The 23,611-nt window shown below is 33.2% G+C and overlaps 1 protein-coding gene across 6 annotated transcripts in view; it reads left to right on the forward strand.

Annotated features, from left to right (window-relative positions):
- The window catches only part of PCLO (piccolo presynaptic cytomatrix protein), a 330,682-nt gene that overhangs the window by 273,274 nt on the left and 33,797 nt on the right, over positions 1–23,611 (forward strand). For 2 of the 6 annotated variants that reach the window (XM_040665417.2, NM_001396406.1), the window contains 3 exon segments: positions 314–496; positions 11,089–11,230; positions 14,292–14,359. In XM_040665417.2, the coding sequence (XP_040521351.1) occupies positions 314–496; positions 11,089–11,230; positions 14,292–14,359 (393 nt within the window). 6 annotated transcript variants of the gene reach the window in all.

Below are 23,611 nucleotides of genomic sequence, written 5' to 3' on the forward strand. Positions count from 1 at the left end.
TAATGGCAAATCAAACTCTCTGACTGTGGATTCATTGTGTTTGTCTTCAGGATTTGTTGATGTGCCATAAACTTACCATAATGTAATGCAAAAACTAGGGGGAAAAGATTTCCCTTGCCTTCACCATCATTAATAAAAGAAACAGCCAGTTTTAGTACTCTTTAATGCTGTGCATGTGGTGTCTCTTTGGTGTTTGAAAACACTACTTATTTAAATACAGAAAAAAAACACCTCTGTTTGCATGAATAACATTTAAGCTGGTTCCATCTGAGGATACATACTCTGGGTTTCCATTTCACCCACACTGCCACAGCAGCACATAAAAGCGGTCAATCTAATCATGCCAGGAAGCAGCACAGACACAGCATAGCAGGAGTCCTCCCTATTCAAAGAACTCAGTCTGACAATCTGCCTCCACCAGCCAATGACAACAAAGACCAAAGCCAACTAGCCCTCAGGAAAGTGATGTCTGATGGACCAGTCAAGCCTGAAGGAGGTGAGCAGAAGGGCATGGTTAAGAAACAAAACACATCCCAAATCCTTCTTGCCATGTCTACTAATTTGCTGCAATATTTAATTATTTATTTTATCCTTCCATTAAGTGCTGTAAATGTTAACATGAATCAAGAACTCTGCTTGATTTTTCCACATCAGCACATAATTGCATAACAAAAAAAAAAAAAAAAAAAAAAAAAAAACTATGCTAAGAATTGTTACAAAACAAAATACATATATACTTCCATTCCACTGGAGGACTTCTCTTGAAAATTTGTATAGTTTTCCTCATGTTGTCAGCTAATGTGAGCACGCAACCAAGTTAGACTGTTTAAGCATGATTAAACATACCCTGTGACAAAAAACTAATTGCACATTTTGTTTCTGGAATTCTAATTGGAACATTACAATTTCTTTTTTCTCTCCCAGTATTGTTATGCCATAGGCATAGATAATTTTTTAACCCAACCAGTGGAAAGGAAAGTTTCTATCCATGTATAGCTCAATCAGTTTCTTACTTTCCACTTGTAGGCATCTGTTCATCAAATCTAAATTCTATATATCATCAACTTAACCATTCATCACAAATAAAGAGCCAGAATCTCAGCTGATTCAAATTGACACTGTTCTATTGACTTCTGGAACATTTTGGTTATTTTCAAGGAATCAGAGGGATTATCCAAATAAACTTACAGATTGGACTCCCAGATCTTCTCTTGTGTGTATTCCCTTTCCAACCTCAAAGGAATCATTGCAGATTTTTTGGCTGATGCTATTATATACCATGAGCAATAAATTATAGTTGAGAATGTAAGAGAGAAAGAGGGCATGATATTTCAGATGATATACACTAAACACAATGAGTCATTAAATAGTGTGAGGGAGAAATGGCAAATTAACAAGGGTAAATATAACTAGTATTTTTAAGTATTGCATTTAGAAACATTGAGTTGTATCTTCTCTGAAAGCTTTAAGAAAGCTTCTTTAAAAATATATTCCTACACTCATGCATGTGGCCAGACTCTACATCTCAGCTTCCAACACTCAGTTCAGGCAGAGCCTGGAGTAGATCATGACAATAGTTCAGGTACTGTAACTGAAAGATCCATCCTATTCCTGGAATGTATACCATAGAAATCTACATAACTCATGACTTTTTATGGTGTCATGTTTGTAGACAGTTTTCGTAAAGACTTATAGTCTAACAATGTATTTTGGCTGAGAGAAACAATGCTAAGCTCTTTTGCTTATGATATGAGGTGGAAGCAAGGTTCACACACAATTTTAGGATAAAGATCCAGGCTATTGGCTTTAATTGCTACTGTTCTGCTAGCATCTTTACTTTCGAAACTCTGAAAAGAATATGTATCAATATACATTTGGCTGAGAGAAATTTTAGAAGCGTGTTATAGAGACCTAGGAATAAGAGCCATAATTTATATCAATGATATATTAATGAGGTTGGAGTTACTACAGAAACACATTGTACTGTTGTCTTTTTACTTTGGACAAATGCAGGTAATGCACAAAGGCCTTCACAATTTTGACAAGTTTGGTTTCAGACTGTGAGAACCTTGGGCTTCTTACTACTCAAAAACTAGTTTGTTCTAATTTATTTGTGTAAGGTGGGCTAATAATTACAATTCTGAGGGTTATTGATTAGTTATCTTCAGTTTTGTGGAGTGTTTAAATTAAACCAGGAATGGTTATCAGCTGAAATTAAAAAGACACCAAGATAAATCAATTTCCAAAGTTATTTGAGTGAAAAAGAAGAGGTGAAGGAAAGAGATTTCTCCTTTAATTCAACAATTCTAAAAGTTGAGACAATTGCACATAATAAATAATAGGGCATCATGAGTTTGTAAGTCCAATCCTGCAGGGGTGCTTCATGGTTGTGTTACCCACCCCCATCACTATCTATTTTATTGGCCTCTGGTTTTATGAAATAGAGCTGTTGACTTAGCAAGTTGATAAGGACTGATTTTGCATTTTTTGTCACTAAAGTTAAAAGCCCTTTCTTAAGAAAGCCGTTACAGATAAAGTAGAACATTATTATTATTATTATTAATATTATTATCACATTAATTTATCTAATTTTTTTTGGAGAATATCACCTTTTAAGATGGCTGTTTTTTCAAGCCAAGTATACATTGTAGTAGCAATATAGTGATATTTCCCCAACAGTGACGGGAAAAAAATCTACTCTGTTGTATATTTATCAGTCCTTCCACACATAACTTAAGAGAACCCTTAGAAAGAGTTTCTTCCTTTAACTTAGCATTGTGGGTTTTTTGTTTTGTTTTGTTTTTTGTTTTTTGTTTTCTCGTGAATTGGAATGCCACTTAAACAAAACCAAACAAAAAGAACCCTCAGAATGCACAAAAGAAATTGTTCTCTACTTCTGGACCTATGACCTTTCCCATAGAATACATTTTATTAGTTATTAAGTTAATTGTATTTCTGATGAGAAGTAAAAAGGGAATCATAAACAAAAACATCACTCACAATGCTGTGAATGAGGAGGGTGTACATCCCCTTAAGTTTACTAGACTGAACTATTTCTTTATTTTAAACAGTAAAAAATGTATTTTAATTAATCTGTTTTAAAATTAAGGTGAAGCTACAACAGAAGACTTTGTCCAGCACATTTGTAAAAGCCAATATTTAACTACAGCACTTAATTAAAAATATACCCTGAAGTATAGTGTCCTTGTTGCCTGTGAGAGATAAGAGTGCAATCTGCAACTAAACAAATTGCACAATATACATTCCCCTCACACCTTTCAGAAAGGAACAATAAAATTTCAGAGTAAATCCTTTGAAGACAGAAGCAACAAGGGAAGCAAGCCAGAGGGAGACAGAAGTTTAAGTTAAATTGAATTCATTTCTGTGAAAAATTTGAATCGCAGCCGATTATACATTCACATAAAATTAATCACATTCCTTTCAGCATAAACTGTGTATTAGGGTTTATCCACCAGATTAGTCAGTTTTTGAGATAGCATAAATCAGCCCATCATCTGCTTTTATGTCAGTAGTTTATCCCGCAGAAGGATCTTGCCTGTTATGTGGAAATTTATTGGTAGGTCACTTATGTTTAAAGAATAATAAATGATTTTAGAGTTCTCTAGATAATTAAATAATTTCAAATATTATAATTACTGGTTCTCTGTATATATGCATATAAAAATGCAGGTGCATATGCAATAGTTATTTCCTGATTTTATGTAGAAAGCCTTTTCTAACACAGATAATAGTTAAAAAGAAATAAACTACATAGCTTAGTTTTAATAACTTCTAATAATACAAGTGAGAAGGATAATGAAGAACATAATTTCACTACAGCAACAGAAGTAGAAGTAAATTCAGCAAATGAAATAGGAAGGTGCACTAACTCCACCTCACACACACAAATGGCCATTTTTAAAGTATTCAGTTTCATACGTAGCTTTGGTATCTACACAGATGTTTTATATACCTACCTAAGGGGTATAATTCAATGGGGTGTCTGTCTTTATTTGCAGAGGAGATGTGTTAGTTTTGCCCCAAAATATACTGTTTACATTTTTTAAATTTATTACTTTAAAATATCAAATACTCAATGGAAAAACATATTTTAAAACCAAATAAGAGAATATTTAGAAGACTACTCTGTTTCTTCCTAGGATACTTGGAGCACAATATATCAGTATTTGAATAGCTAAGTGCATAGTCTAGACCTGGATATCATTGTACTCTAATGAATTTCTTTCTACTCTTCCAAACTGGCACTCATGAGAGATAGGCTGAGTCAATATGTTCTTGCTTGAATATGCAGATCATGGTAGATGCCAACAGAGATCAGAGCTTTTAGCTGCTTAATGTGTACCCCTTGTGTTGCTTGGCACATGTAAAACAAACACCAGGAGGAAAGTACTGCTCTGCTCCTGACCTGAATTAGCAAATGTTCAAGAAAAATGAAAATAGACTGTATTTCAGTTAAAGATCCCAACATATCTACTGATAACAGAAAGATATCACAAGGAGGTAGTGACAGCAAATTCTATCATTTTTTCTGTACTATACTCAATAGGTATGTTCACCTAATGTGACAAAGTTTCTTCAGCCCAAAAGCTCTTCAACCCAAAACTTCTGGCATTTTGAAATCACAGCATTTTCTGGAAAAACAAACAAACAAACAAAAAAACTAACTAATGCATGTCTCCCATCTCATATAGAACATTTCATCTTCTACATTTTCCATTGCCACTCAACATCTTTTTTTGTGATAACGTAGGAAGATATTACTTCCCAAATAGTTGTGTATCAAATGATTATGTTGGTCAGAGAATGGTCTACTATTAGAGCTAATGCTGGTAGGAGAGACGGATTTTCTCTATGAGTCAACAATTTTAAAAGTTGAGACAATAGTTAGTAATACACTGCGCATAAACATTTTAGTAAGTGTATTCAGATCACATAGTCTGTCAAATTGCACCTCTTGAAGACCTCCAGCTCAAAAACAAACAAACAAACAAAAAAAAAAAAAAAAAAAAAAAAAAAAAAAACCTTAGCTCAAAAGGCAATATGCCTGCTTTTGGCTCCTGCATACACCAACTTTGGCAAGAGTTCACTTAAGTGTCAGTATAGCAACAGGTTAAAGCTACACAAAAATGTGGTCTGACTTATTTATCAATAGGATATTGTTATCAGTGTAAAATCCATGATACAGGTCTGAGCCAACACATTGTAATTTCTAACAACGTAACAATAAAATAAAATATAATAATAAAATATAATAAAATATTAAAATCAACAGAAATTATCTTTATTGCAAACTGGTGTTCACAACAATGTACAGTGAATGGAAACTGATTCCTAGGTTCTGTAAATCTTTTGTACTGGACTGACTGTGGATTTAAATATCTCCTTATCTGGGCTCCCATTTTCATACTTTTAATAGGCAATGATATGTTTTCAGTTCCTACAGTAATTTAGGATACTAACTTCACACATGTAATTTATTGCCCAAAGCTGTTTTATATAAACTCCTCCACCAGTTTCTTACTTTCCAAGATAAAAGGCTTTCACGTTCCTACAAATAACCCATTTCCAAGAATCATTATCAAAACAAGAACAGTATGTCCTCACTCTTTGCAGACAGCAGTAATCTGAGGCTCTTTTGAGTCCTGTTTTAGTCTAAAAGTTGGCACATTATGCTTTGACTATTCCTGCTATTTACTCTTCCACCATTTTAAGCTGACATTGAATTCCAGGAAATTGCTCGGATTCTTCATTTGATAACTATTTCAAAAGTCTATTACACAGTAGCTGAAGCCTATGGAGCACATTAAAAAAAAAAAATCATTTCATCAGAATTGCTTTGCTGGGTAAAGAAATACCATTACCACATTTTCAGATTAGAGCTATTCTTCCACCATTACTCACTTCAAACGGTAAATTACTCTGCAAAAAGTTAAGTAGAAAACTCACAAAATATCGCTTCTTGGTGTGTGGTCAAAGTGTGCCTGATATACAAATATGGCTGAAATAGGTGAGACCATGATCTAAAGTACTCTGGTTTTAAAGTACTCTGGGCATTTCTCACTGGTTATTTATTCCATATCTTTACTCTGTTGGATGTTCACAAAACATGCAGCTGACAGACCCATCAACAGAATTTAGTTATCTCTGTAGAACTTCATAGATCAAGTTGGAACAGTACTTCTTTATATTGCTAGCAAAATCTTCTTAAAAGTATGTAAACAGCAAGTTTGGGACAGTGAGAGTATGGTATATTTAAAAAGAAGACGAAAGAGAGTGAATAATAGACAATCTTCTGCCTGAAGACAGTGTGTGTGACATTATCGGTCCAGGCTGATAAGTATCCAAAGTAGATATGTGGTTTCACCTGCTTCTGTAGACTTGCATTGCTGTACAGGTTGGTGTCAGCCCTCTTTGTTGCTCAGGGCTTGTCACAAGACTGCAAGCTCAAGATAACTCTTTTTCAGACAATTAAAGGCAAAATCTCAAGGCTTAATGTTGAATGCTGGCTAAAAGACATTTTTCTGTTTGGATTACAAACTGGACTGTCTTTCTCGATGTGTTTTGATAGTTGAGTTGTCACTTCCAAACAGATACCTGAGAAGTGGAATATACATTTGAAAGGAAGAAAACACAGTTTCTGCAATTTAATGACCAGGAGAAAGCTGAGGCTGTTCTATTCACAGAATTTCTCAGTCATGCTTTTTTGTATTATTCTCCTTTTTTTTTCCCTTTTCCCCCACATCTGTTCACTCTAGAAGGATAGCTGAAGTGGCTGACAGTTTCTCTTTTGCTTCTGACTGATTTGACTCTTCATGGCAAAAGGTTTTGTGTGAATATCCTCCTTACATTATATTTTTTAAAACAAAACAAAACAAAACAAACAAACAAACAAAAACCTTTATTGAAAAACCAGATTTATAGGAAAAAAAAAAAAAAAAAAGGTGGTATCTTCAATTCTCTTCTTTTCTTTGAATTCAATATATACGACAGCAGGACTTACCTGTTTTCCCTGCTGTGTCCATAAGCCAAATTTTCTTAAATCATGAATCTTTTTCCAAGAAGACATTAGGGAATATGTGGATGGATATTATTCTGTCAAAGGAACTTTTTTTTTTCTTTGTAAACAATACTGAATAAAAAAATGTATCAGTTTCATCATGATCACTCTAGGATAAAAAGTCTTACATCAGGGACAGCATTATTTCCCAATTCTGTAGAATTTGGAAGAATCCCTTTACGGAATCAAGAACTCTTCCAAGTATTTGTGTACAATTCAGAAGAGTGGTTGAACTGAAACTTTTGCCCATGCCACCCTGCTGAAAAGATAGTAGAAAAAGTATTATGAAGTGCTAATATTAGCACTGCATTGCTGGCTACTAAGTATCAAATCTCTACCCATAAACACAACTAGAGACGCAACAACAAGTAGAGAACGTTTCCTCTCAGTAGGGGAACTCACAGAAGTACTATTGATGGATGAAAGTGAAATCAACAGAACACCAATTCAACAATAGCAGAAATTCTGTTCAATCTTTCAGAGGAAGCAGCACGTGTTAGAGCACTAATCTTTCATTTCCGATATCTGTTCATCACAGCCTAATGGCTGGACAGCCCAGGCATCACTGAAGTTACAATACTTAGAAAACATGAAATATCCTTTTAAAAGAATAAACAGAGAACAAAGAAGGAGTTGCAAAGAATATTTCTTCTCTCCAAGTAAGAAGCCAAATTATCATGTTTGATAATGATTTTCAGTTAAACTTAGTCTTTTCCATCTACTGAAGCTTTCGGAGTCTTTTCATCAGTATCAGGTGTAATTGGCAGCAACACCTTGAACATGAGAAGCTAAACCATTTTTTTGAGGGATTGGGAAGTAATTTGGAAAAACAAAGGGCAAGGAAGGAATAAGACACAGCTCTTCTATACTGTGTGTGCGTGATAGACAAAAGATGGCAGTTGTCCTTGAACAGATTCTTATTCACATAAATGCTGTACGTTTAGGCAAAACAAGACTATGTCTTGCATTATCAGGCACCTCTGTGGTACCAGAAAGGAGTATCTAAACTCTGTACCTCAAAATACTAGAGAGAATCAATAGCAAAGTATTTAACTTCACAGACCTAACTTAGTCTAATAAGACTGGAAGAGCATCATAATGAATTCAGCCTTTCCTGTGATGTTCCTAAGACAACATTTGTGTTTGTTTGAAAACAAGGGGTACAACTGGAAATGAATGTATAAACTTGGCAGAGTACAAAGCTAACACAGTTATTCTAACTCAGACAAAATATTGCAGGCATCACCTTCATCAGCTTTCTCATATATCCAGCAGCAGCAGCAGCAGCATTTCATATACAAACTCCTCATATGTCCAGCAGCAGCAGTTTACAGGTTTCCATTTGTCTGTAAGAACTACAGATATATAGAACATGTGATGTTTCGTGAGTTATGGAGAAGTTCTCTGTACCTAGATTTTTTTTATTATTTTCACAGAAACATCTGTAAATCTATTTTTGAATTTCATCTCCTCTTTCAAACTAATGTAGTTCATTGCTCTCATATAGAAGATAGAAAAAAAAATGAAACTTTGAACTTTAGAATTTTCAAAATCCCATAGTTTATCTAAATTTAGGCACATTATACCCCTTCAGCAAGAGATATTTCAGAAAATGATCAATACAGAAAAAACTTAAATTAGACAAAATGGTAGAGAAACTAAAAATATAGCACTGAATGTCTCATTAGGATATAGCTCTGTCAGAGGAAATGATTACATTTTGATTAATAATGGATGTAAAAAACTTCTAAACCTGTAATAAAGGCTGGATTCAAGCTTTTTGGACATGTTTAACTAGTTTTTAGATCCTTACTGGTTTTAGAAATCCACCAGTTATACTAAATGAGTTCAGGCAGTACATTTTACAATAAAATCAATATAAATATGAGCCCAGATATGAACCACCCTTTGAACCACAAATGTTATGGTGAAGATCTATGTCCTACTGAGTAAACGCATTCTTAACAGGACTAGATACGCTTTCTGTGCTAACATTATACTGCCTTTGCTTCCATGGGTTTTGCAGATGTGTAGCTATCCAGATTGTCCTCGTCTATGAGGCATTTGTCATGTCATCACTAAAAACCAACCAACCAACCAACCAAGAATAACAACAACAAATAAGAACTACAAAAAAGTAATCTCAAAACCCCAAACAGATATCAGAAATCATACAGGTGACTCATTCAACCATTGTGAGAACTGAGGTGATGGTTTAGTTTGGGCAAGCATAATAAAGCTCCAACACAGGCTGTTTAGTATATGGAAGCTGACTTAGTGCCTTCTAAAAGGGAGCTTGACCTCTCTTCTCCAGAATCTCTCTTGCCCAGCATTTCCCAACACCAGTTTCCTGACATGTGAACTTAATCACAAGACTTCACTCGCAGCACCACAGAATGAAAATGATAGAGTAGCTAACGCTGATAGCTATCTGAAGAGAGAGTACTGTAGTGGTCTGTCTGCCTGTGCTGCAAAAACAAGGATGTCTTTTCCTCCAGATGAGATACTGGAAGTATCTGCTAATAACATTATGATTTTACAGTTTATTAATTTGCATTATCATTCAAAAAAGATAACCTTTCATTAATGTACATAGTCAAGAATTTGAGCTAAATAATATTTTTTTTTTGTCTAAAAATAATTTAGATTGACAGATTCCTTCTGTAATGATGTAGGCATTAGTGAAACAGATGAAGTTAATAGAGTTTAAAAAAGCGATTTACGAGACTGTTTGTCCCAAGGACTAATGGCATGTGAAATGCTTCATTCTTTTCATCCAGTGTCAATTATTAATCTGTTTCTACAGTACATTAGAAGAATCACATTCAGCTTCCTGGTCCCACATTAGGAAGCATTCAGCGGTCTTCATCAAAAATATTATTCATCCAGTCATGCAAAAATAATCTTGGTTACCATCTTAAAGCAGGACACCACTGGGGCTCTGGCTCTTATTTGAAGTAATTTAAGTAATTTCCATTTAGATATTTGATTAAATTCTAACTTAAAGTAGGATCTCTTTTAACTGCTTGCATTACTGTTTCACAGTTCACTAAAGTAAGAGAAAACCTCACTAAGGATTCACAGAATAATAAATTTACAGCAAAGTATTTTATCTTAGGTATATATGCTCAATCAGTAGAAAAAGATTAAGCATGACAATAGTAGATATACTATGTGAAACTTAAAAATTAAATCAAAAGATTTATATTAATATTTCCCTGATAATTTCATTATTTTATATGAGCAATCTTTCTACTGTTTGTGTAAATTGATTATTATGTGTCATGTCACTGCGTCTTCTTTCTTGCGTATATTTCTCAACTTGCTAAAGACTGAAAACTGAGAAATTTGTTTATGTTATACAACAGTATCCAAAACACAAAATAATACATCTGACATGCAACAAAGTGTTTTAAGCACGAGTAGTGTAATCCCATCAATATACGTGCACTGAAGTTCCAGGCAGACAATAAGAGATATCCAGATAGGTAGAAGCAGTTGAGAAATATAGTATGGTTACAATGTTATGTCAGAGGGGGGTGGAGGTCTTCATACAGCTTCTATGACTACTGATGTTATACATATATTTCCTTTCAGTTTCCTCAAAATCATAAAATTTAATGAATGTTTCATGAAGAACAAGAGGAAGGCCCACCATATTTAAAGGATTACCCTACAAAATGTTTTGGACGAATTACTGGTTTTCTGTGACTTTAATCAGAAAAGCAGTGTTAATCAATCTAACCCATTCTTCCTTTCCTTCAGGCCATTGATTTGAACTATTATCATGAATGAAGAAAAATATTCTGGCGATGCTCTGTTTGGTTTAGACCACATTCTATGTGAAAATAAACATTATCTGCAAAAGATGATACCACAACACTGGAATGTAAAGTAAAAAAGTAAAAGACTTTACAGCATATCATTTTGATAAATTCCATTTTTTCTTAATGTGGATGACAGTGATTTTTTAGAAGGCATTTTGTAACCCATTGTTCCTGTCTGTACAGCAAGGTCTACTAACCACCGACCTGCAGAAAGTTCTGTCTCCACTGGCTCGTCAGTCAGTAGCTTTGGCAGTGGATACAGCATGGATAGTGAAGGCAGCAGCAGTGCCACAGGAGAGAATAATCTGTTTCCCATCCCAAGAATGTAAGGCTTTTCCTTTAATATTCTGAATCCTCTGTGCACTGATGATGTGTAGCACTTTCACTTGCCAGTCATCTTCATATGTAGTTTCTTCTGCAGACTTGGGTTATGCAGTAGAAAAGCAATTAACTGTGTAGAACTTCTCAGAGCTCATACTTTCATTCTGCTCTGTTGAACTGTTAATAACTATCAAAACCTCTCCCTAAGACTCATGAATTTATTTCTGTCACACAAAAGATATCCAAGTCTTTGATGCAAACGTTTTGAGATGGACCTGGGTTATGGTTTAGAAGTGCAGTTTTCCCATGCTTGAGGCTGATTCGTTTAGATTTTCAGACTGATCTCCTCCTGGAATTCCCTTACAGAGAATAAAGCAATTCTTCTTCATCAGATTAACATTTGCAGCCTGAATTTTTGGCTGTTCTCAAAATATTAGTCAGTGGTTGTTGCTCATTCAGTATCTGTAGTAGCTGTTACATGTTTTCCTTCGCAGTCCAGAAATAACAGTCACAAGAACGCGATTTAAAAAGCTTGAACTTAAAAAATAAAAAGAGGGAAACAAGAAAATGAAAACAATTTATTCTCTAGAGCAGTGATATTTCTAAATATTCAACATTCTTTTTAGTAAGATCACACCATACAAAAGGCTAAAAAATCCAACAGTCATTAGTATGGGATTTCTCTCTCATCTATGGAATCCAGGAGAGCAATGCCAGCTCAGCCTGTGGAATGCCAATTGCTTAATCTTTATTGAAATTTTCACTCAACATAATTTTAGGTCAAAATGAGTTTTACTTCCCAGTGGCAAAAGATTCTTTTAATTGGATTTGACAATATCACAAGAAAATTATTCTGCAATCATTCCTAATGAGAAAGGCAAAGGTGTATAAAGTTCCTGTGTATAGAAACACAAGCAGCAGCACTTAATTTGATTTTAGTACACATATGCTAAATTGAAATCTACATAATGTTACTTAGTGTGAATTATCTAGCAGTGTAAGAGTATCTTATAGCTATTTGGTATTTTGTTGATAAATTCACTATACTCCTAAGCCTTAAGTCAGCTGCACTATACCGAAAAGCAGGAAACCGAACATTTACACAGACACCAAATGTTTTATTTGGTTAGTTTTAAAGGGTTTACATAGTAATCAATGAAAATGAATGATAAAATTACTTGTTACCATCAGAGATCTTCAGAATCATATTCAGAGAATGTTTTAAAAAACATATGTGTTCACATTTTCAGGTTTGGATTAAAATAATTTATATGTCTGAATATATACTTGACTGAAATTCTAGTCAGTGTTATGTTCACACAGGCTTGATAATTACTTCAGGGGCTGATCCTGTACATGGATGTTCAGTATACCCATGAGACCACTGATCACAATTAGAAGTATTAAATGATCAAAATGATTTAAAAAGTCTTGGCGTATAAAAACATCTTTGGTGATATACTCTCTGTTTAGAATGAACTTCTGATCTACCAGCAGAAATGTGTTGACAGCTGTGTTTTATACTCTTTACTTAGCCTGAATGATTAGTCATGAAATTTAAAAGAAAAAAAAAAAAGAATTTAAGTAAATTTAAGCAGTAACACCATGGGAATTGTTTGATAAATTAACTTATTTTAATATTTGCCAGTACACTACTAAACATTGTTTCAAATATCAAGAGAAATTAATCATTTTATACAGTTATACACAAATGAATAAATTTTGTAGCCTTCTATTTAGAAAATAGTTTGTAAAAATCTCTTATTATTCATTTTTAATGTCCCTGAAAAATACATTTCCATCTATGACAACAACTATGCCTCTGTACTTTGTAACCATCTGTATAAGCATTATGGCCCACATAAACCTAATGCGGTTCAACGAGGCCAAGTTCAGGATGTTATACCTGGGTTGGGGCAGTCCCAGATATGTATGCAGACTGGGAGAACTCAGTAAGAACAGCACTGTGAAGAAGGATTTAGGGGTCTGGGGAACAAAAAGCTGGACATGAGCCAGCAGTGTGCTCTTGCAGACTGAAAGGCACAGGAACAGGTTGCGCAGAGAAGCAGTGGATGCCCCATCCCTGAGGTGTTCAAGACCAGGTTGGAGAGTCCGTGGGCAGCCTGATCTACTGGTTAGCAACCAGCCCATGGCAAAGAGTAGGAACTAGACGATCTTTGAGGTCCCTTCCAAACCAGGGCATTTTATGATTCTGTGAATGTCTGTAAAATAATATTAATTTAGGATGCAAATGTAAAAAGCAACTGAACAATATGTAGGGAATAATAATTCTTTTATCATGCACATTATATGCTTTGTAACATAAATAACTCACAGTAGCGGATGTGTTTTTGATGGTGGTTAATACCATGCCTTAGAGCTTACAAGTATGTTTAAAGATTAAAAAAGGAAATAAAAACTTTTTGACATAACATTCATAAACAGAAAATAGACAACTAGACTCTCATACACGTTAGATCCTTTCTACATTCAGGGTCCACCAGCACATGCTTTATTCCACTCACCTTGCTTTAAGATAAATCTCATATCTTATTTCCTATGATGAACCAAACCTGTATTGTAAAATCTGTCACTGAAAGAAAATACTTAGCACAAACAAACTCTACCTTTGCGGTAATGATATTGTAGAACAAATAGCAACTTCTTCAATACCTCAGCATTCAACATAACAGGATAAAGTGAGGTGAAGAGCTATACAGACTGCTTGCAGAACCCCAGACTGATGGGAGGCAGGTTGCAAACAGCCCCTGATTGCTCTGTTCTTCAGGAATGCACAGGCTTAATAAGATGTGATAGCAGTTGTCTCCAAAACAAAAACAAAACAAAACAAAAAGTGATGTGATCTGTTTAAATAGCAGTAGAAAAAAAGCTTTTGTCCTCTTTATTTTTTCTTGAATTTACATATGTATACATTTATTTCATTTCTTTTCAATAAAATTAATCTTGTGCCAAGCCAAGATTCTTTGGCATGGGTACACCATTTGCTTAGATCTCATTTCTTCATGGTCTTATTGACAGCTATGACCATTTTCCTTTTTTAACAGAGGGAAGATGAGCCAGAATGGACAAGAACCAATAAAGCAGTCGGGAGTGGGATTAACTGATGCAGAAGGTAAAAAGAAATACAAACAACGCTACAGTGGTATTCCCTTCTATTTATAAAACTGATATGATGATTTCTCTTAATTGTTATGTTATGAAAGATTAGCTTAAGCTCTCTTTGTATTATAGATTAAGATTCTCTCTTTCATTTATTCTAAAGGCCCTTTGCACATAGCACCAATGTAATGAGTCTTCAGTTGAAATGAGAAGCTTGTTTTACCTGTTTATTTAAAGTAATTAAATAGATTGCAATGAATAATGTCTGTCATTCAATGTTCATTGCTTTTCATAGTATTGGAATAAAAAAAATTAGAAGTATGGAGCTGACTCAATACCCATTAAATTGGTAGAAAACATCCAGTGGCTGTCAGGCTCTATTTTTATAGGATTTCAGAATATTTCATGAAGAAATTAACCTTGTTGACTATATAAAACACTAAAATTAAATGAAAATGTTAGCTGAACATCAAGCTTGACCACTGCACTTAAATTATAGTGAAACACTTATCTGATTGAGAAATCTAGAGTGAATTTTTTTTGTATGAATGTGATTCTACCAAAGGAGCCATTGTAGTATTGGAGCTGGAAAGAGCCTGACAGGATGGCTGTTGAAAGATACATGTGTGATGTGATCATTGTGTATAATAATGGACAATTGCATGAAAATTAAGAGTCAGTGTTTTGTATTGAAGGATATGTTAGGAAAATTCCATTTCCCTTTACATGCAAGGTATTTTCTTTCAAGTATATGCTTCTGTTGACCTCAAATATAAAACCTAATTATTGTGACCTTCATTTTATTATTAAAATAATATTTTTTATCGCTTGAATGAATTTCAGCACTACTTTGGGTTTTAATTAATTCATGAACTGAAATTTATATACACAATTGAAATCACTTTAAGTTCAGCCTTAAAAAAAAATTATTTATCAGGTTTCTGCAATCTGTTTACATGGGTTAATAATTGCTGTTACTATATTTGAGGTAAAAATAATCTAGTTTTGCACGGATTTGAAGAAATCAAATGAGCATTTGAAGGGCGCAGCAGTAAAACTCTCTTTTTCAAAGTAAGAATCCTGACTGTGTGTATGCATTTTGCTAAATCCTTAAATATTTAATCTATCATGCAAAAATCCAAATTCAGCTGCTTATCAAACTTCAATTTATTCAAGGGTTCTTATAAATATTTTTAAAACAAACTACTTTGAAAAGAGAGGTGGTGGGAAGAAAATGGGAAATCAGGAATTTTCCATTTTTATTTTGTTATGGTGTGTTTAATACAAAAAGATAATTGTAAACAAATAGTTTTTCATCATTATATTTAGCATAAATTGCCCCTTAATTCATGTTTTAGATCATAAAATTCAGTAAATACATACACAAAATGTTTTAATATAATGGATTTTGGACTGATAAATAATATTACTCCAAAAGAAGATATAAGTGTCCAACTCTTTTCAAAGTTTCAAAAAGATTTGTATTTAACATTCAGTCACTCAAAGTTTGTTTCCAGCCAAAGGCATACTTCTGCTCATCTTTAAAGTCTGCAAATGGCTCAAGATCTTCAATTCCCTAATTTTTGCTTATGATGCAGCCCAGATCCCTTAAATTGAAGACTCTAATTCAATCACTTGAATTACAAATCTAGAAAATAGAAATACAAGAGTGATCTTCAATAAGCATTGTTTTTCCCCACTGAGAGAAGCTGGGGGGCAGCCAAATTTTTTGTGTCTGACTTCCGGTTGGCGAAGTGGAAACAGATCAATTTCAAATGATAAAACAAACCAAAGGCTGGAAAGCTTTTCTTTTTAAGCATGTAAATACAATTATATTTTGGGGATGTCGTTCAGAATTTAGATGAATTCTATATTAACCAAAAGAAGTATTTCAATATTATAGAAATATTGTGGTATTATTTTCGTAAATGAACAAAAGTGAATGAAAAAGTCTTACAGGTCAGATGATATCTTCTCTGTAGCATGCATAGTCTATGTTATGGACCAGATCAGCTCCACAATTAATTAGAAGTAAATATTTATTCCCATTTTTTATTGAATGGTGGCTCTCATAGCAATGAGAATTTATTTATTTTCTCATTGCAGATAAGAATTTAGCATTATACTTAAAAACTTATAATTCTAGTACTATTTTTTATATTTTGAAATACTCTTAATGAGTGACTTCTGTGAAAAGTAGCATATAGATTACTCTCTTTAAAATAGTGTTGAAGGAATGTAATTTCTTAAACATGCGCACCTACTGATATTTGAAATATTTTAGTCATGCTAGCCATTCACACAGGCTTAGAAATATGCCAGGGAACTTACACAAACAAGGTGTTTAAGATGGGTAGCAGGAGGCAAGGGAAGGTAGGACTCTCAAATGACAATGAAAACTGGTGTTTAGGCAGCTGGATCAATACTGTGGCAACAGACTTCATGTTCAGCTCATCAGAGTACAACATCAGAATGTACGCTAGTGGAATAATCAGGGAAAAAATAAAACTCCTTTTTGTAATTGTTTACTGACCTGAGAAATGTGCTAATGTTTTGTTGGAAATAATTTTTGTGCTATGAAAATGTACCAAGTAAGCAAATATCAGTAAACAGTACTACTTACTTTGCTGAAACAACCAAATGGTCAATATAAATAACTGTGAGTATTGCTATGATAATCTTTGTTTCTCTGAACATATCATCTTGTCATTTTCTGTATTTTCATACTAGTTAAGAATATAAAATAATTCAGAGTTTTGTTCTTCGACACTGTTATTTTTATGATATGCATTGTTGCATGCTATCTTATACTTGACGTTCTGCCTTGAGCAGATGAAAAACTTCATCTTCTTAAATTTCAGTAAATCTTACGGTACATATTGTGATCTTCATTAAGTTATGCATACCAGTTTCTTTATTCACTTTGGAAAGTGCAATATCTTTTGTTTAAAGTTTGCTTATGACATGTCTCTGGAATATTACAGACATTACAGACAAAATAACAGTCGTGTTCCTTGTAAGGATTGAAAGTAACAATTAAAAGCACATGATTAATATATTGATTCAGTCTTAGATCATGATTGGTTTATGTACCCTACGTATCTACTCAGCCAACAGATCATACATTATATTTTCCACCTACCAACTATTTTTCAAATTAAGAAATATGTAGGGCACATTATTTTCTTGAATTTCAAAACTGCTTATCTGCAAGATAATTCCAGCTGCAATTATTTCTAATAGAAAAGAGTTGTACAGATATAAATAGCATTTTAACTAAAATAGTTTGCTATAAGTAAATTTTGAAGCTTCTCCTTTTGAAGATGCTGTGTACATGTAAGATAACAATTTTGCATTTCAGAGGTCCATATGAAATGAATGTTCTTTTAGAAAATACAAAACGTGTTATAAGAAGCATCAGTAAACATGACATGCCTTCACTCATTCCGTATTTGGAGTCAACACATACTTGCAAAGCTTGTCATACTCCATGCTTGGCCTTGCTTCCATACACAAAATAGTAAATTTCTTATAGGAACAGAGTGACTCTTTATCCATGTCTTCCAACAGAGTGCTGTTATTCACTTTTTCTTTAAATTTCCATCCAGTATGAGTACTGAATTCCAAGCACTTCTCTATGCAGTTCTGCCATGGACCAAAGGCTCACTTTCTGAAATTTCCACTGGTTCTTTGACTGTCAACTTGGTCAGAAAATTCCAGAATGTTCTAGTAAGGGTTTTGTAGACCTATTTCCAGATTCAAGCATAACGGATAGATTTGTAATGTTTCAAAACAATAAATGTTTCTAACAATAAATATTTATTTACTGAACTTCTGGAAGATAATATGCTAGTGATAAGTACTCATGGTTTACATAACTATTCATGAACTCACAATGTTTTTCTTTCCTTCTTTCTTTCTTTCTTTTTTTCTTTTTCTTTTTTTTTTTTTTTTGCATGCTATATATTTTCTCTAGTTACAGATGAAAAATAATGTGGTGATGACATCATGCATTAACAAAAAAAAAAATTACGATTCCATGTTTTTTATTTCATATAGTCAGAGCAGTCTAACCTAAAAAACAGAACTTTTTATTTTCCATAATTTTTGAGCTGTGTGGTTTATCAGTCTGGATAATAAACTAAGAAACAAGGATTTAATGATCTCAACAATTTCATCAATTGACACAGTGTAACCTTTATTTCTCAGGAAAAGAAAAAAAAGAATAAAAGGAAAAAAAAAAAAAAAAAGCATGAAATAGAAATCAAACCTTAAAACAGGGGCAGAACATCACTCTGTTGTAGCTTTGGAATTGTTCTGATGAACAGGAATGCATCATACCTGCCTGGAATACATACAGCAAATTGAGAAACTGACCTTGCAAACTGTATTATCCTTTCTCTTGAAGAGATTCCCAGGAGTAATATATGGATTAGCCCTTGAGTAAAACAAGGCATGTATCATTATTTTCATGTTCTCAATATGCAACACCATGAGATAAACTGACAGCACAGGCCCAACTAACTATTGCCACATTCTTAAAATAATTAAAATGCAGAGAAATGTATAAATTCATTCTTCCCTTACTTGCTGTTTATTTAGGCTAGAGTAACTCTGACTGAGCAAAAGGACTCACTGTGATATAACTGAGAAGAAAATAAGGTTATTAGAAGTTGATTAAATCAATTTGCATGTCTCCACACTTGAAAAATTTAGCATTCTATTTTATTATTATTTTTAATTCCAGTACTTGCAATATCAAAACTATAATGTCAGTCCTTCTGAGTATGTTCAGATAGAAAATATAATAATTCCATAACTTCAACCAGAAGTATAAAAATAAGAGGGGAATAAAAGAAAAAAGTATAGTAATTTATTAAGCGCTAATCAAAATGCAGTCACTGAGATGTTTTAATTCTTGCCTATTCACAAACTCTTCTTTGATGTTTTAGTTTCATAGCATGAAAAATATATTTCAGTGAAGATAAGAAAATTTTCTTGCAGTTATCTGTATCATTTCACAGAAAAAAAATAGGATTGTGAAACAAAATATAGTAAGATACTTAATGTTCATGACGTAGGCTATTTTTAATTTCTGACTTCTTGATGAATTAAAATTAAGGTGGCTTTTATTGCATTTGTACAAGTAATACTGGCTTTGAATGAAAACATTGAGACTATAAAGTAGTGTAAGACAGAGATCATATTAAATATAGAAATTATGTAATATACATTCTTTTGTATAATCCAGTCTGATTTACATCTTTGTATGTGTTAGAAGGTAACTACTGAGAAATATAACCCCATTTTAGGTCATATAAAACGAGTGACAGAAAAAAATTATCTAGTTATCTGTCCCTCAGAAGAAAGAAATAAAGGAAGGAAAGAAGAAAGAAACAAAGGGAAACATTACATTTATAGACACTTGCCCCACAGAGGTGTATAAAGGAAGCCAGATGATAAAACATTCACCCACTTGTTTTACGTTTGAAATAAGTTCTTTGATATTTAATGGAGAAGCACCATAATTTAGGAATGAAAATGCAAAAAAATAAAGTGATAAAAGAACTCTTAGACTACAATTTGGGGCTCCATCCTCATTTTTATGGGGGATTGTAAAACATCACTTCATGCCAGAGCTACAAGGTGCATTAGAATCTAGTTTACGTGCCATAATTTGCCCCTTCAGATATTTAAAACTCTTCATCAACCATATGATGACTCTAAATATTCAATGTATTACATATTCAGGTCCTATTGTATAAGGGAAATTCTTTGCTAGTTTCTAACAGTTCTTTTTCTAATTAATAAACCAACCACATTTGTTGATTTTTCTGTCAGTAAATAGGAAGATTATAATAACTTACTTCTTCCAGAGTGTTGGCTATGGGGAAGAGACACAACCTGCAAAATGAGTAAAGAGGGCAGATTAGAAAGGCATGACAATGATTATTGGGCAGCTCAACATAGGAACTAAAAATGCTCCTTTCCTCTGCGAATAATTGTCTGGGTACAACTGCACATTCAGGCAAGGTGGTTTTTTTGTTTTTTTTTTTAGAGGAAATACATTTAATCTTTGGCAGTGGTTTCTTCTGTACCTTTGACTATTCAGCAGCACAAAAATGATTTATTTTTATTTTTATTTTTCTGTTTTAAGCTATCTGTAACATTTCATACATGCTTCCTCAAACTTGGAATAGCCATACTATTAATACCTAAAAATGACACTAATTTGAAGGATTCAAGATAAAAAACAACAGTATCATAAACCTAAAAATGATTAGCTTCTGGAAAATATTTGTTTCAAAAATCACTTATTGGCCCAGTAGTCTACTTTGCCCATCTGGCTCTCCAGTAACAGTTGGAACAATTAGTGCTGTCTTCCTGAGGTATTTGCCAGGATAACCCAACTGGTTTTCCTGAAAATAATCAGGAAGAATTTAGATAAGAATAAAGACTGCAACCAGAGGAAAATGAAGCAAGATAACCTTCCACATTCTTGTACTCATGTGATAAAAAACATTACTTTATATAATGATAAAGAATCCTGTTACCAAGTGGTTACTATAAGGTGCCATTAAAAGAGAAGTAAACAATCCACAGTGCATTACTGTAATTAACTAGTGGATAGCCAGTCTGTCTGTGCCACTTATTTATGAACTGGGACTGGATGGGTACTAGCCATTAAATCATTTGTCAAGAAAATTTTAGTGTGGCTGATTTTTTTAAAAACTTCCATTTTAAAAGTCCCATGAATTCTGTAGAAAACAATCAAATATTAAAACAAACAAGCCAAGGGAAAAATAGAAAAACCTGAAAACAAATGGATTTCAACTCAAAACTAAAACATAATCCTTTGAAATAGTGCTTCAATAATCATTTTGAAAGATAATTTTCCTGCCTTGTTATTAATTGCTTTTCTTGGTCTAGCTCTTAACTGCACCTTCACTGAAGCACTGTTCCATGGGACTTTCAAGAGGCTTTTCTGGTGATTCCTTTGAGGGGTAGTGGGGTAAGAAGGTAAGAGGGTTTGTGCTTAAGAATAATACTGCTAGGAATACCATCAAAGCTTTGATACAGATATATGGTATTATTTCTGAAAACAAAGCTAAACAAAACAAAGCATTAGGACTTTTGAAAAAAAAACTATATAAACCATGTTTTGGAAAGATATGGTTGTGAAGGAAACTTGACTGAATAGCTACAGACACATTTTACTACCAATATCAGTTAATAAAGGTAACTTTCAACACCAAAAAAGCAAATAAGGATTGAGATTAAGGGAATCTCAAGAAATTATCCCATTGCTTCAAAACATATTATTGTTCCTAAAAGACTTCCCTAACCTGCATCAAAAATCTTAGCTGTGATAGGTACTTTAATTTGGCAGACTGTTGTAGAACTTAACAGTCCTTTTCTTTTCTTTTCTTTTCTTTTCTTTTCTTTTCTTTTCTTTTCTTTTCTTTTCTTTTCTTTTCTTTTCTTTTCTTTTCTTTTCTTTTCTTTTCTTTTCTTTTCTTGCCCAGTCTTTCTTGTTGAAATTAATACTCTAAGATAGAAAGCAAATTCCAAAATTCAAGCTTTTCCTCTCACAAACAGCACATTTTAGCAAGCACTCCTTATAAATATGTGTTTGTAAGTGTTCTTGTAGATGATACAATTACTTCTAGTAGACAGTTCTCTAACAGAGCATCACTTTTATTGAATCTACCTAAAATAGTTAAAATATATATTTACATGCATCATAGCCTACTCCTACAATTAATAATTCTTTGTAACTTCTTAATGTATATAACATTTGAAATAAGATGGTATTGCATTTCATTGTATATGATTTAGAAGATTATTCATTCATTATTTCTTTTATTAGTTAATTTATAACAAGCATATAAGTTATATTATTACGTTGGCATTCAGAAATAGCGTTTTTTCCCCCATCTGTTTTTGTAATATAAATCCTTTTTTAGACTGATGTTTGAACAGTTATCTTGGAGTACAGATGGTTAGAGCATTTCTAGGTGCGATCACAAGGCAGGCTAAAATTAATCTTTAGTTGTTATTTAATTTAGTATTTAGCTTAGAATTATTACACTGTAAGTTTTGCTTCAGGACAGAAGTTTTGAAAATCAATGTGTTAGAATTAATATGAATCTTTTCTGTGATGAAACAATAGATTCTTCTGATTCTCATAGTAAAGAATCTGGTGTCATAACTATAATTACAACATTATGCTTTGTCCCTTTTTCATATATAGATGCATATGCTTACGATAATGATCCATTGTTTCATCTCATGATAGTAGGCTTAGAGACTCATAGTTTTAATGAAACACTTTCCATTTTAAAAATGTGAATAATGATTTTTCTATTCTGGAAAATCTCCAAGTTCATATTTCTGCTAAAGAACTCCGAACAGTTTGTCCTGTGTAGGCATTTGAAACTCCTTTAGGATATTATAGAGTACTCTTTCCTTTTGTGCATTAATTCTTCTGGTACCACTACGTCTCTGAGTGGGAGAGAAGGAAACAAAAAGAGGACTAAGATAAATGTCATTGTTGGAAGTGATGTGCTGTGTTTCCAGAGTAGGTTGCATTTTACTGTTTGTTTACAAGGATTCAGAGGCTAAAGGACTTTGTGCTCTAGTAAAGTTGCTGTTTCAGAAAGTTTTGGGCATCCTGCCCATTATATATACATTTATTATTATATATATAGTTTAATGAAATATCATTTTATTATATATATATATATTATTTATTATATAATAGAATGAAATATAATTTTATTATTATTATTTTTTAAGTTTTCTTTATGTTTCGACTGCCTCTTTGGCTTTGCAATCTGACTGGTTGGGATGTGATAATAACGTAGCATGACTGAATTCCTGTGCCTTGAAAAAACTGAAAATTCCTGCAGATCTCCTGAGTTGAACACCCAATTTGTACATCTGCCATCATATTTCATGTTTCACATTGCCATAGTGCCTAGAATTTCACATATTTTCTGGTACCATATTGGCTACAATAATTAGTCAGTTTGTGGGATTTACTAGAAAAAGACCCATATGTAACTTCCATCAGTGCCTACTGAGTCATATTGCTATGGCTTCTTTCTGTTTTCTCCTGTTGCTCATCTCGTATCTATAGCATTTATTCCCCTTGGTTGTGTCTGACTGAGTGTTTAGCTTTATAGTTACAATACTCTGTTATGTTCTTGAAAGGTACTGGATTCTCAGTGATCTGAATGCAATTATTCAAACATCCTCCCCA

This window comes from Gallus gallus, chromosome 1, assembly GCF_016699485.2.
Source record: "Gallus gallus isolate bGalGal1 chromosome 1, bGalGal1.mat.broiler.GRCg7b, whole genome shotgun sequence".
Taxonomy (NCBI): Eukaryota; Metazoa; Chordata; class Aves; order Galliformes; family Phasianidae; genus Gallus; species Gallus gallus.